General features: G+C 45.1%; 1 protein-coding gene across 2 annotated transcripts in view; it reads left to right on the top strand.

The window, feature by feature from the left end:
• LOC146194348 (acetylcholinesterase-like) overlaps positions 1–14,073 on the top strand; it is a 50,902-nt gene that overhangs the window by 20,868 nt on the left and 15,961 nt on the right. For both annotated transcript variants that reach the window (XM_084597358.1, XM_084597359.1), the window contains exon 2: positions 8,132–8,408. In XM_084597358.1, coding sequence (XP_084453484.1) covers positions 8,139–8,408 — 270 coding nt within the window. In that variant the 5' untranslated portion in view covers positions 8,132–8,138. The remainder of the gene's footprint in view (positions 1–8,131; positions 8,409–14,073) is intronic.

Raw genomic sequence — 14,073 nt, 5'->3', positions numbered from 1 at the left:
TACACAATCTCCCCAGTACTATTCACAGCTTGCTTAGAGGAGGTATTCAGAGACTTGGAATGGGAGCAGTTAAGGATAAGGGTAGATGGAGAATACCTCAGTAATCTGCGATTTGCTGATGACATTGCCTTGCTAAGCAATTCTGGGGATGAACTGCATATAATGATTGATGACCTAGAGAGGAAAAGTAGAAAGGTAGGTTTGAAAATCAATATGCAGAACATTAAGGTAATGTTCAACAGCCTCGGGAAGGACCAGCAGTTTACATTAGGTAGCGAAGTACTGGAAGTAGTTGGCGAATATGTCTACTTAGGACAGGTAGTAACCGCAGATCCGGACCATGAAAAGGAAATAACAAGAAGAATAAGATTAGGATGGAGCGCATTTGGCAAGCACTCGCAGATTATGACTAGCAGCTTACCGGTATCGCTCAAGAGGAAAGTATACAACAGTAGCATTTTACCTCTACTCACCTATGGGGCTGAAACGTGGAGGCTAACCAAAAGAGTTCTTCTTAAGTTGAGGACAACCCAGAGGGCTATGGAACGAAAAATGGTAGGGGGAACATTAAGAGATAGGAAGCGTGCAGAGTGGGTCAGAGAAGTAACTCAAGTTACCGACATTCTAGCGGAAATTAAGAAGAAGAAATGGACATGGGCAGGACATGCAGTGCGAAGAGAGGATAACCGATGGTCGCTTAGGGTAACAAACTGGATTCCTAGGGAAGGGAAGCGTAGCAGGGGGCGGCAGAAAGTTAGGTGGGCGGATGAGGTTAAGAAGGTCGCAGTGGTCGAGTGGATACAGCTAGCACAGAACTGGGTTAGGTGGAGAAATATGGGAGAGGCCTTCGCCCTGCAGTGGGTATAGTCAGGCTGATGATGATGATGATATGTACTTCTCATTCACATGTACTTCGTTGCTTCGCAGACATGTAGGCAGGTTACAGTTTTTTCTATACATAGGGCCTTCACAAGTGATGTGTTTTGGATGGAGATGTCCTACTGCACATGTGTGGTGGTGTTTATTAGTGTGTGACTATGTAACTATGTGGTGGACTTTGTTACTGTCCAGCGTGGTATTAGCTTCTGGGCAGAGCAGAGGTGTGGAGAAGCACGTGAGTGTAGAATTGGTGACTGCCATGCTTGGACGATGTTTATGTTCTGCGGAGAAGTGCCACTATCTCCTTGACAAAGAAGAGGATGATGAGAAGATGTACTTGAGTGTAGAAGAAGCGGAGTGGTGAAGAGGAAGTGTGTTCAGATCCATATTACAGTTGGCAGTGTGCGCGTGTGCTGTGTCTCTTCGCTTGCGTTTGTGTTTATTGCGCCACATTTTCTGGGTATTATGCAGCACCAACTAGCCCCTCAAGCTGTTATTTAGAGACCATTGTCACCATCAAAACAACACTCGGAACGTTTAAGAAGTGGACAGCTTGTAATAACAGCAGTCGCATCCACATAGCGAACCATTATCATGCTACCCATGTTATATTGGAAAATATTTATAATCGAATACAGTCAAAACTCGATTTAACGAACCCCGATTTAACGAAAATCTCGATTTAACGAAGGTATCCTAATTCCCCCTCAGACGCCTATAGGGTTCAATGCTTTGACTAACCCGAAATAACGAAACCGATTCCGTGATCTGTCCCGATTTAACGAACCTTTTTAGTGAAATAAAGGTGAAAAAGTGTTAATTTTTGGTCTATTTTGTAGACAGTACCCCAAAATTTATTGATTGCGTGTCAGCGGTAACAGCGCGGAGCATCTTCATCCCGTCGCTTTTTTCAAACTGCGCGCGGCGCCGGTCGTGGTGTTGGCGCTACGCACTCGAAAGTAGCGCGGGGGTCATGACGATGACCATACAGACCCCCAAAGATTGCGCTAGTTGTATGATTACCAACTTTGGCGCCAATTTGTCATTAGCTGTGTGGCTTGCCGTCCCGTCGGAGGTATTTAGCGAAGATTGTTGCGCCGCTAGCCGAACCGTCCTTTGGGTCGGTGCTACCGGCGTGAATTCGTCACGCGCGAGTGCGACGAAAAGTGAAAATGGTACGTGCTAACCGATACGACCGCGATAAGCTGGTACGGTTTATGCGGATGCAAAATGCATTATGTTCAATGGGTGTTCAGTCGGGGACTTGAATTTACTACTTTTAAAACGAAAGTACTGTTTAAACGGGTACGTTTTAACGAGGTTTTACTGTAATCGAATGTACTGAATTATGTGCCCAAGAAATGCCTCATTCAATTTAACGAAGTTCTCGATTTAACGAAATAATTCACGGCTCCCCTCAACTTCGTTAAATCGAGTTTTAACTGTACGTGGAGTCCCTAGAGTGCGTCATTAGAGCGCGCTCGCACCAACCGTCATTCATCCATTACATTAGTAACGGAATATTATAATTTAATAAGCACTTATTTCGATATTATAAAGAGTTAAGACATCTGTAAGACATTATAACTCATAAATCAAACCATCCTATACTCCGTTTCATACATCAAGTGCTGCACTGCCAAAGCTAGAGCTCTTGTTTGCGCTCCCCGCATTCGCGATGAGAAATAGTGCCTGCTCTTGACAAGAGGAAATAATAGTTGCTTTGTCTGCAAGCCTAATATATCTGCAAGCTTAATGTTAAGCTAGTTTGGATGCTTGTATTAAGCTTAATACCAGGGTCAATTTCCAATGGCGGCCTGTCCAGCGGAGCCAGGTAAGCACCCCCTGCTGCGTCACAGGTCTGACCGCCGCCGTGGTCTGTTGTTCCGCAGCCGCTGGTGACTGAGGGCCGGGGTTTTATAGAGCTAATTATGAGAGGTTGTGGCCAATGACTGCACCAGGGTGGCCAACTTCTGTTTTGGTGAGGGAGTACGTTGCCGGAGGTGTTCACCGGCATCAGGTCGCACCCCAAACCTGTTCACGCAATTCCATCGACACGCGGAATTTTTTATTTTTAATCCGGTAGAGAATTGCGCGGCACCGGGATTTGAGCCCCGGTCCTCTTGCATGCGAGGCGGATGTTCTGCCGCTACGCCACCGCTGCACTCGCTTGCATTTTTTTTTTCAAGAAACTTTATTGACAAAACCAAAAAATACGTACAAACGCTGTTAGGACCGCCGCTGCATTAACAGCCTAGCACTTCGATTTTGTCACGTGTTTGTGGGAACGCCGAACGTAGCAAGTGAGGAGACAGGAACTTTGCCCAAATGAATTACTGGATAGCAACAAGCGTGCTCGGCTGTAGCAGATCTGAACAGTCGCCGCAGAAATATCTACGCGTAGCAGCTGGAGAACATTACGAGAGCACTTCTGCGTACCTGCGATCATTCCAGCCTAATCTCGGCCGCAAAGAAAGCGATGAAGGCACGTTTCACAATACCGAGCATGAGCGCACAGAGAGCACTAAATCGTAAAACACCTCAATAAACTAAAAGTAGCGCCAACATGTGAAGTTTGCCGCCCGCCTCCTCTCCTGCGCTCTCCTTCGTCGTTCGACCCTCTCATTGGCCGAGCGCCGTCACGTGCGCGCGCGCTTTTTTTTTTTTTTTTTTTTTTTGCTGGGCGTGCAGCTTCCTCCTTTCCAGCGGGGCGGGCGGCGCGCGCGCGGCAGATATCGCCGTGTGTTTTGCTGCCACGCGGACTGCTACTAAATCGTTCCCGCTGGCTATTTAATTTTTTATTTCAAGCATGTTGCGCTCTTTGGCCGGCGGCTGATAGAAGCACGGTGGTGAAGGCGAGTTCAACCAACGCAGACATCGCGTACAAATGGTGTCACGCACTGACAGTTGAAAACGGAACCGTTTCAAAGCAAAATATATAAAAAAAAACTGCTACCACGCTTCTCAAGTTTCACGGTAGCTTACAATTCAGTCAAACCTGCAAAGAAACCACACAGACTGCAGCTTCCGCAGCCTAGTTAATTTTTTTTTTTCAAGCATGTTGCGCACTTTTGTCAACGGCTGACGGACTCAAGGAGGTGAAGGCAAGTTAAATCGACGCCAAAATCGTGTACGTATGGTGACACACCATGGCAGCTGAACACGACACCGTCTCAACGCCAAATATAAAAAAAATAACTGCTCCCTCCCTCCCCAAGTTTACCGGTAGCTCACAAGTCAATCAAAGCTGCAAAGACTCCACACAGACTGCAGCTTCCGCCGCCTATAGTTAATTTGATCTGCAGCTGAAGTTGAAAATACATGGAAGACAACTGCTGCCACACTTCTCAAGTTTATCGGCAGCTCGCAATCCAGTCAACGCTGCAAAGAAACCATACACAGACTGTTCCAAAATTGCTCCTGTCCGCCGCCTAGTTACAAATTTTATAAAGCATGCCGCTGAATGGCCAAATGTGACGAACTACGGACACACGGAGATGACGGCGAGTTGAATCAACGCTGAAATCGCGTATATGTGGTGTATGACACTCACAGCTGAAACTATTCTGACGGGAAATCCCTGTCAACAGTCGGTAATTATGTTTCAGCAGTGAGTAATATTTTAACCTGAACACATTGCGACAAAATGCAAGGCTCTGGTGAGACCCGGCGCACGGCCGCCTCGATCGGCGCGCGCGCGGCGCTGATCGAGACGGCTGTGAAGGGCGCCTGCTCCGGAGAGCGCGCGCTAGTCGCGCACCCCGTAGGTGGAGCCACGGTCGAAATGCGAGAGGAGGAGCGGCGCCGCCGGAGGAGGAGAGAGGAGATGGCGCTACTTTTAGTTTATTGAGGGGTTTTACTAAATCGGTCCCTCTGTCGCCATCTGCCGACGGCTGTTGAAAAGCAGCAAAGATTTAAATGCTCCTCTTCTACACTCAAGTACATCTTCTCATCATCCTCTTCTTTGTCAAGGAGATAGTGGCACTTCCCCGCAGAACATAAACATGTTCGCGGCGTTATCTGCTGCGGCCATGATAGGTGCAGAGTGGTCGACCGAGATGTCTGACAGAAAGTTATTACGCCACTCTCATCCCAAGCTGCTCCCGTATAACAGGCGATTGTTGAACGATGCATCTTTTCAGGAATGGTTACAGAAAAAGTAGGCGCAGCAGCAAACGCCACAACAAGGCAGGAAAGTCAAGCCCGGATATGGGAAACTTGTTTGTTTGAATTATTTGCTATGTCGAACGCGTAGGCGGATTATTCCGGTTCGGTTTGGTTTGTTTTCTGGTGTTTAACGTCCCCCAGGCCGCCGCCGATTATTCGGCCTAGAACCCAACGTGATCTTATAGGAAAGTCACGCAGTATATCGTAATGACTAAAGCATAGTGACTGGCTAGTGGCTGTAGTGGCGCTGCAATTTCTAGTATGACAATGAAGTCCTGCAGGTCATTCAGTACATGATAATATTCGCCTAGCTCTGGTGGCTCAGTGGTCAGGGCACTCTGCTGCTGAACTTATACAAGGACACGGAATCCAACCCCGGCCACGCCTGCTGCTTTTCGATGGAGGCGAAAAGCAAGGCGCCCTTGCGCTGTACGACGTCAGTGCACGTTAAAGAACCACCCGAGGAGGTCAGAGACTCCAGAGCCCTTCACTGCGGTGTCCCATAGCCTCAGTTGCTTTGGAACGGTAGACACAAACCGAAACAATATGGTACAATTCGCTCGGTGCTGTTCTATTATGGCCGGACTAAAAGAGCTGTTCGATTACTTTCGGCAAGTGGTTACACTGCGCGGCGCAGGGCTGGCACTGATAACGCTGTGAAAGCCTGTACAATTCGAACCATGGTTGCGCTGAAGGGTGACTTTCGTTATTCGGGCCACACCATGTTACGTCATGAAGCGAATTTAATTGCCTGTAGCAGTGGCTCACGCGTTAGCGTGATTCGCCGCCGTTGTTTAGTCGGAAATTATTTACCAAAGCAAATACTTTGCATATTGTAAAATCGGACTTCAGAAATCAATACATCAGCTGATTACTCTTCTAAAGGCTCGTAGTTTTATTTTTTGCTGCTTAACCTGGTCGTTATCACAAGAAAAACGTTCATTTCAAGGCGGAAGCCTTTCTTATTTAGAGTTACGTTATCTGTCATGATAAAATGTGCACCCTGTTGATTATAGAATAAAAGCGTAGGAAATAAAAGAGCGACCTATACAGGAATCAAACTCGCGCGCCAAGGGCTGTGCTGAGCTCCGCCACACTTTTGTCTTCAATTGCCTTTATTTCAGAAAACGTTTGAAGCTGACGAAAGACGCGTCTGGTAAATGCACAGTTGTGTACATAACGCAGTTGAATTAGAGTGACGCACAAACGCAAGCGTCAGCAGAAGCAGCAAGCAAACAACAAAACAACCAAGTGTTCTCGAATTACCGAACGCAAGGATACTTTAGTGACCCCAGAAATTTTGTAGCGAAAGCCACACTGCGCTAGGTTTTCTAGCCGTACGCCGCACGCTCAAGCGTCGATGTAAAATAGTTTTTGACCAAGCCAAACTAACAAGTGGTGTGCTACCAATAGGGTTTTTGGTGGAGCATCACCAAAATAACCGCATCACGTGCGTGAGTGCAGTTTATTCTTAGTTCTAGGGTACGTGCGGCTCCATCAGCTATATATTTATATATTTTTGCATTTTACGCCTAGGTATATTTAACTGTAACGCAGTCTTTGAGTTTCTTCACAACCGGGCTCGACTATGTCACCGACATGAAGCCGTCTTTGTAGTGAATATACGTGGCATGGTAAATGCATATATTAGACGCAACTTGTGTTGACTACCCAGCCCTTGGAGGCTTGAGCGAAGACTTACCCTCGATATCATGTATGTGGCTGCCACAACACAGCACGCGAGCGGACTAAAATTAACTCTGCCGAACCTGAATCCAAGCTGAAGGCTCCTTTGTGGCTTCAGTTTTTTCTGTTTGAAGGTGGCTTTCGGGTTATAAACTGCCCATACTCGCTCAATTTTTCAGTTCGGAGGAATCCCCGGAGACCACAAGATGCTTTCGCGTGGTATTTTTAGGGCGGATCTTAATGTAAGTGTAATTTCGTTTTATCCCAGTTTACAGTTTTCACCTCTGGGTCTCGGAGCGTTGGCTCCTTGCTTATGCACTGGTCTCGCTATTACGTTCAGTGAGTAGCGTAATCACACTGTCAGTGGAACAAAACTTGTTTGCCATTATGCACCCGAATCGTTTAGTGTTTATATTTGTAACATTGAGCACGTTTTCGATCACAAGTTGAACGATTGCGAGACTTCGAAGATATTGCACTTTAAGAGGTATCGTTTCCAACTCAAACATGAACACGGCACGCCTGCTGGCAGCATTTTTGAGATCAGCTAGAGCCATTCCGCTGTAAAAACTTACATCGTGTCACGATTATCTGAACTATACTAGCACTGCAGAGTTCATCATGCATACACAACACACACGCACAAAAAAGAGACGCCCACGCAGGTGAAGCGCTTTTCACCGGTGTGGGTTTTTTAGTTCTCGATTGTGTATGCGATGCAGTGGCAGCAGTTCACTGTCAACATCTTGTATTGCGCCAGTTAGAGAAAGTCCACAGGTGTTCGTACACTGCGCTGAAATGACGACGCTCGTTGCCCATGTCGTGTTGAATGTGTGTCGCTGATTCTAGAGAAAAGGGTTGTAGCTATATGGCCATCTTAGAAATTGACCAGCCTAGATATCGGCGCACAGAACACACGGCAGTGGTGATTCCATGAGCTAAGACGTTCGTTTCTTGAATACAAGTTCGTGGGAGGTTGTCGTGGCCGTGGTGCGTTTAATGGAGGGTGCGAGGAACACAGGTACCCTGTGCGGAATCTGCTTTTTTTCGGGGATATTCTATATATCTGGGGCACGAGCACAGAATAAAAGGTGTCGCCGTGAGAGCATGTTAGTATTGCATCATCGAGGTAGTCACTGTGCTATGATACCAACCATAGCGCTCTCTCTTCCTTGCTGTGTGGTGTAGGGATTATCATATCAGTAGGACATTAATGGGCTATGTAGTGTGTACAAAATAATGCGATGGTTAAATAAATGAAAACAAAAATGATTAGCAGATGCAATGATGCTGAGGGCCGCAGCGTCGTTTTCATGCATGGTCGTGTGTGCGTACCTTTTAACCGTATGCCATCAGTGCCGGTGCAGCAAACAATCGTACTTCTTTATTTGTATTTCAGCCACAAAATGGCTTCCATGCCCTCCCTATTCGTGGTCGCCCTGTTATTGTGGGTGTCTGCGGCTGCCGGCGGTGATTCCTACGCGGAGAGGGATACTACCGAAGGCAAAGTACGCGGCAGGATTGTGCGAGCCATAGGTCGGGACGTGGAAGAGTACCGAGGCATCCCTTTTGCCGAACCACCCGTGGACAAGCTGCGGTTCCGGCCTCCCGTACGCAAGGCTCCGTGGGAGGCCACTCTGGACACGACCACCGCCAAGCTCACGGCATGCCCACAGGTGCTTCCACACTGCTATACTGGTGTCGCGTTCTCTATACGCACTCATAACTCTCAAAGTTTTCTTCTCTTTGGCGAGACCATTTTTGCTTCGTAAAAAAAAAAAAAAAAAAACAACTGATGGACATAGATGATAAAAATATTGAACGTTTGCTAAATACTATATAAACATTCCAGCAGGCTTGGCAGCAGTACCCGCGGAATTTTCCCGGATGTAGATACCTATCAGTCATGCCAATTACGCACATTCAAGAAGAAAAGAAAGGAAGAGAGACAGATAAAAAAGAGAGTTATTATTAAAAACTGAACAGTTTATTGACGAAAGTTATTAGGTCGAGACGAGCGTTTGAGTCCCTAAGTCTACTCTATTTTGTTGTTAATGGGAAGTGGCTTTTGGCCTAAGCCAACTTGCCGAATCCTCTGCATTCGACTCTTTGATTGTAGTAACACGTTGCGCCGGGAACACTCCCAGCAAAATAAAGTATTGCCTATGGGAATAGCGGAAGGAGCTCCGTCTCGGATAATCTCGCATGGTCGCATAATTGAAATTGTTAGTGCGAATGGCGCGCTGTAACCACGCGTGGGGAATGTGGTCACTATCTGTGGCTGCGACTTCAAAATGCCAACAAGTTGCATTTTGATTTAAAGTGCAGAAAATGCTGTATAAACTCTGCGTGCACGTAAACAGTTATACAGGTGGTTGATTATAAAGGAAATACAAAAAGTTCCACCTTTAATCTCTCTTAAGAAGCGTTCATTCGCATGGATCATGTTGTTGATGCGTTAATGGCAGTTTAATGAGCAACGGATCTTTTAGCGTGCTGTCAGCTGAAGTACTGATCTTCTAAATGAAACTTTTCACGAAGTACTTACTCTTAGCTCCAATTCGGGTGAAGTATGTCCAAGGTCATTCCCAAATCGAGGAAATTTATGCAGACGCTGCTCACGTCGGAGCACCATTCTATAAAAAAAAAAACTAAATTGAAGATAATATTGGTCCTAGAATTCTGTGTTAGTTTGCTCAACAAAGTGAAGTGTGAGAGCAGAGAATGGGATTCTAGAGTTCCGCTGTTCAAGGACGGTTAAAATCATAAATAAAAGAGGTGGCCGGCTGATATTGAAACCATCCAAAAGAACAGGTGAAAAAAGAACAGGCAAACGCACGCTTTTTTTCTTGTCCACTTTACATACATGTACCGATCGAATACCTAGCTTTATCAAATTCTTAAGAGCCAAAGCGTTAGGGTGAAAAACACGTTTAGCTAGTGCATATAAAAATTAATGGGATATCTGAACAAAACTGAACAACGTTAGTTGCACAACATTCATGCCTAACATTGCGTGTTCTAGCACAGGCAACTTGCAGAAAGAGATGACGTGAAATTATTCGTGGCAGTGCTGAACTGCTTCCGGATATCACTGTGCGATATCAGACTAGTGCAAACATTCGAGAACAATGTAGCTTATTGTTAATTTTAAATTAGCCTTTGATGCCTTCCAATACGTAGCACAATCGAATGTAAACAAATGAGGCCAGACTGCATGTGTTCAAGGTTTATTAGTACACCGAGACAAGAACGGAAAACGTTTTTTTTTGTAGTGTGGCAAAAATATGACCTTTTGAGGCCAAAGTAGGGAAAGGTGAACTATGTACAATACAGGTAACCAACATCAAAAACGTTAGAGATCACTGCGATACCCGGTTTGGAAAAATGCAGAAGCTTTAACGACACTGTAAAGCATGCTGCGCATGTTCTTTTATTTTTCTCTCTTTTTCTCGATTAAACGATGCCTTAAACTTTTTCTCGTCACTTTTACTTATTTTAGTTTTGCTTTTTTTTTCTTACGTTCATGTGACACATATGAATACACGTCACACTTCCGGTCGCATGATCTTTGCCATATGTTATGTGACCCTACCACACATCATGTGAACAAAGTGTGACGCCACATCCGGACTTAACCATTACTCTACCTGGCTATTTCAGCGTCTGGCTTTTTGGCTCTAATTAATTGCCTAATTACTCAATCCTACCCATTTAATTTTCCACACGAGATTTTTTGTCCTCTATCCTTCGATTAAACGACACTTTACATATATTGTGATCCATTTTACTCGTTTTATTAGTGCTTTTTTCTTCAACGCCAAATTTCTGGTCACATGACACACGTGCGGACGCGCCCCACTTCCTGTCGCATGAATCTTGCCGCATGCCACGTGACACTACACAGATCACGTGACCGGAAGTTTGGCGTCACATTCGAACGTCTCCATTACTCTGCCTGGCTATTTTGACGTGTGATTGAATTTCTATAGCTATAACTGATTACCTTATTACTTAATTTTACCCATACAAATTTGGAGACAAGGTTTTTTCATCCTGTATCTAGTAGAATGGTTCGTATTTTGGTAACTAGTTCGGCTACGACGAAATCATGCACACAACTTTTGGTGATCCCTAACCTCAAATATAGACAATGCTAACGCGTTAGTAAAAGAAAAACGAAATACCAAAATGGAAAATAATAAGAGGGGAGTTACACCTTCGCTGTGCACACTAAATTACCGACGTTTTGCTGGTTGAATTAAGCTTCTTGCTTCTTAGCCCCCGTGCTTTCAACTTCGAGCGGCACTTGTTACCAAGTATCGTAATCAATTATGGTAGCAAGGATAAGCAAACGCTCAGGTAATGTTCATGATCAGAAATGAACAGTTCACGTGCTTATGACATTATCGAACATAGCCCGGTATCCAAGGTGTCTGAAATACGTTTCTACTCTGAATTCGTTGTAGTTAGCGCTCTATTTCGCAGTGCGATTCATTTTGATGCCCTTTATTTTTTCTTGCTCCTTGTGGTATTGGTACGTCAAAGTACTATAGAACAAGTAGGGATTAAATGTTTTACAACCACGCCGGGGTGGCGCAGTGGTTACGGCGCTCGACTACTGTTCCGAAGGATGCGGGATCGAATCCCGGCCTTGGCGGCCGCTTTGGAGGCGAAAAGCAAGGCGCCCGTGTGCTGTGCGATGTCAGTGCACACTAAATAACCCCAGGTGGAAGAAATTTCCGGAGTCCTCACCTACGGCGTTTCTCATAGGCTGAGTGGCTTTGGGACGTTAAACACCACAAAACCAAATATTTTACATATCTTTCGGCGACCATCTCAATGGGAGTGTTCATATATTTTCTCACCTTCTCTTTTACGCCTGAACGCATACCCTGTTCATTTTTGCATAATGAATGCTAGTCCAAAGATAAGCGGCAGTAACGTGATTACGTTGCATTTATCCGTAGGTAGCGATATGAGTCGAAGGAAAACGCTGCATAAACGAAAATTGAGAAGTGAAGCTTCATGTAGGAACTTGAAGGAAATGTAATCACTTAATAATGACAGTAGCTTAAATCATTTGCCACAATTACAAAATGTATTACGATTAATTTATTAAAGGAGAATCGATAGTCAAATACTAGACTAATACATAACATTACAAGCTTTACATTGCGCTCATGCTTATTTTAAATAAGTCCTACGCCCGCATTCAAATCGGAGCACTAGGGAACCTAAGCTCAAGTTAGTTGCGCGACGCCAGCGACACAGCATCCCTGGCGGCGAGGCATCAACGCTATGGGGAGAAGCGCTGCCGCTCATACGGCGGCGGTTTAGAGCAGAATTTTAACTCTCTCTTAAAAGTGCTATTAGCTTCCTAAATGTTATTCTGAAAGCGTCAGTGAAGCTTGCGACTCTGGTCAATGACACAAGGAGCGGATACAAGGCAACAATAAAGCACTAAGACTTGGAATCATCAGTTCGCGTGTGTTTGCGCATTAGGTATGTACAGTCATGGACAACATTTTGCGAGATGCCAGAGCACCGTTTTAAAACTGCCTTGGCATCACTAGGCGGCGATATGGCATCGTCGAGGTTACGCTTAAGGAATATTAGGCGCATGCGCGTCCTATATACCCCCGCTTGCCAACCTGATAGCTTGTTTCGCATGGGCAGCTGCTTTTTCCGAGCTTGGTCGCGGGCGGCCGCTTTGCGCCGCTCGGCCCGGCGACTATACGATAACGGTTGCATTCATGGCGCCGATCACAATTAATCCTGGTATTTAAAGAAAGAAAGAGCTCTTTTTTTTCTATCGCTATTCATCTTAGCCCCTGAGAGTGCGTTCAGTGTTTTCGCAAACAGTCCGCTGTAGTCTGTTACCAGTCTGCTTTGTCATCGGTTAGGATTACGATTAAAAAAACAGCGCTTTATTTTGACCTTAAAAACAGGCTTAAATGCGCCGGCATCGTAATTAAGCTAAATAAGCAGTATAAGCTGAAGGTTGTACAAGCATACGCACCTACATGTAGCACGAAGAAGTAGAATCGGCAATGGGGAAACTAAAAACAAATTATACTGTACTGATGGGTGACTACAATGCCAAGGTAGATATAAAGCAAGCTTGAGACCATGCCGTGTGCAACTGTGGCATTGGATTAAGAAATAGCATGGAAACGTTACTAGTTGAGATTGCTGAACGCAATAACTTACGAATTACGAATACCTGCTTCAGCAAATGGAAGAACCGCAAGTGGACAGGGAAAAACAATAACGAGGAGACTAAAAATGAAATTGATTTCATACTGTCTTCTAATCCCGGCATTGTGCAGTATATAGAGGGAATAGGAAAGGTGCGATGCAGTCTCGAATTAGACTAGATCTGAAGAGGGAGCGATACAGATTAATAAGAAAGAAGTCCATCAATGAATTATCGGTAAGGGGATAAGCGGAAGAATTCAGGCCCACGCTGCAGAATAGATACTCGTGCTAACCGAGGAAGCCGACCTTAGCCTAGAAGCTATGAACAATAATTTCAGAGGTATCGTTACTGAGTGCGTGGTAGAAGTAGGAGGTAGGATAGTTAGAGAGGATACCGGTAAGCTGTCAAAGGAGACGAAAAATTTGATTAAGGAAAGCCAAATAATGAAAACCTCCAATTCAACAGACCGGATAGAACTTGCAGAGATATCAAAGCTAATCAATAAGCGCATGGTGGCCGACGTAAGGGGAAAATGATCTAAAGAACGGTCCGGCCATAGCCTGAAAGCGGTAAAGAGGAAATTAGGCATAGGGAAAAATCAAATGTACTGAGGGATAAGGTGGGCAGTGTCATTGCTAGCATGGTCAAGATAATCAAGGTAGCCGAAGAGTTCTATACGGACCTCTACAGTAGCTATAGTAGTCAAAACAAGAAGGAAATTGGCTGTAATGAAGAGCAATCAGATGTTCTGCTAGTAACGAAGGACGAGATTAAGAAAGCCTTAAAAGCTATGAAAAGGGGGAAAGCAGCGGACGAGGATCAGGTAACCACTAATTTGTTAAGGACGGAGGGGATGCCGTGCAAGAAAACTGGCCGCCCTGCATACGCAGTGCCTGATGACATCGAAAGTGCCGAAATCATGGAAGAACGCTGACATTATTTTAATTCATAAGAAAGGAAACGATAAGAATTTAAAAATTACAGCCCAATTAGCTTACTGTCAGTTAGGTACAAGGTTTCTAACAAGGTAATCACTGATAGGATCAGGACAGCCTGAGACTGTATCAACCAAATGATCAAGCAGTATTTCGGAAATGGTGTTCTACCATCGATCATATCCTCACTATAAACCAGGTGGT

Source organism: Amblyomma maculatum, chromosome 3 (assembly GCF_055883805.1).
Source record: "Amblyomma maculatum isolate TAMU_Amacu chromosome 3, ASM5588380v1, whole genome shotgun sequence".
Classification (NCBI taxonomy): Eukaryota; Metazoa; Arthropoda; class Arachnida; order Ixodida; family Ixodidae; genus Amblyomma; species Amblyomma maculatum.
This window is presented reverse-complemented; position numbering and strand designations above follow the sequence as displayed.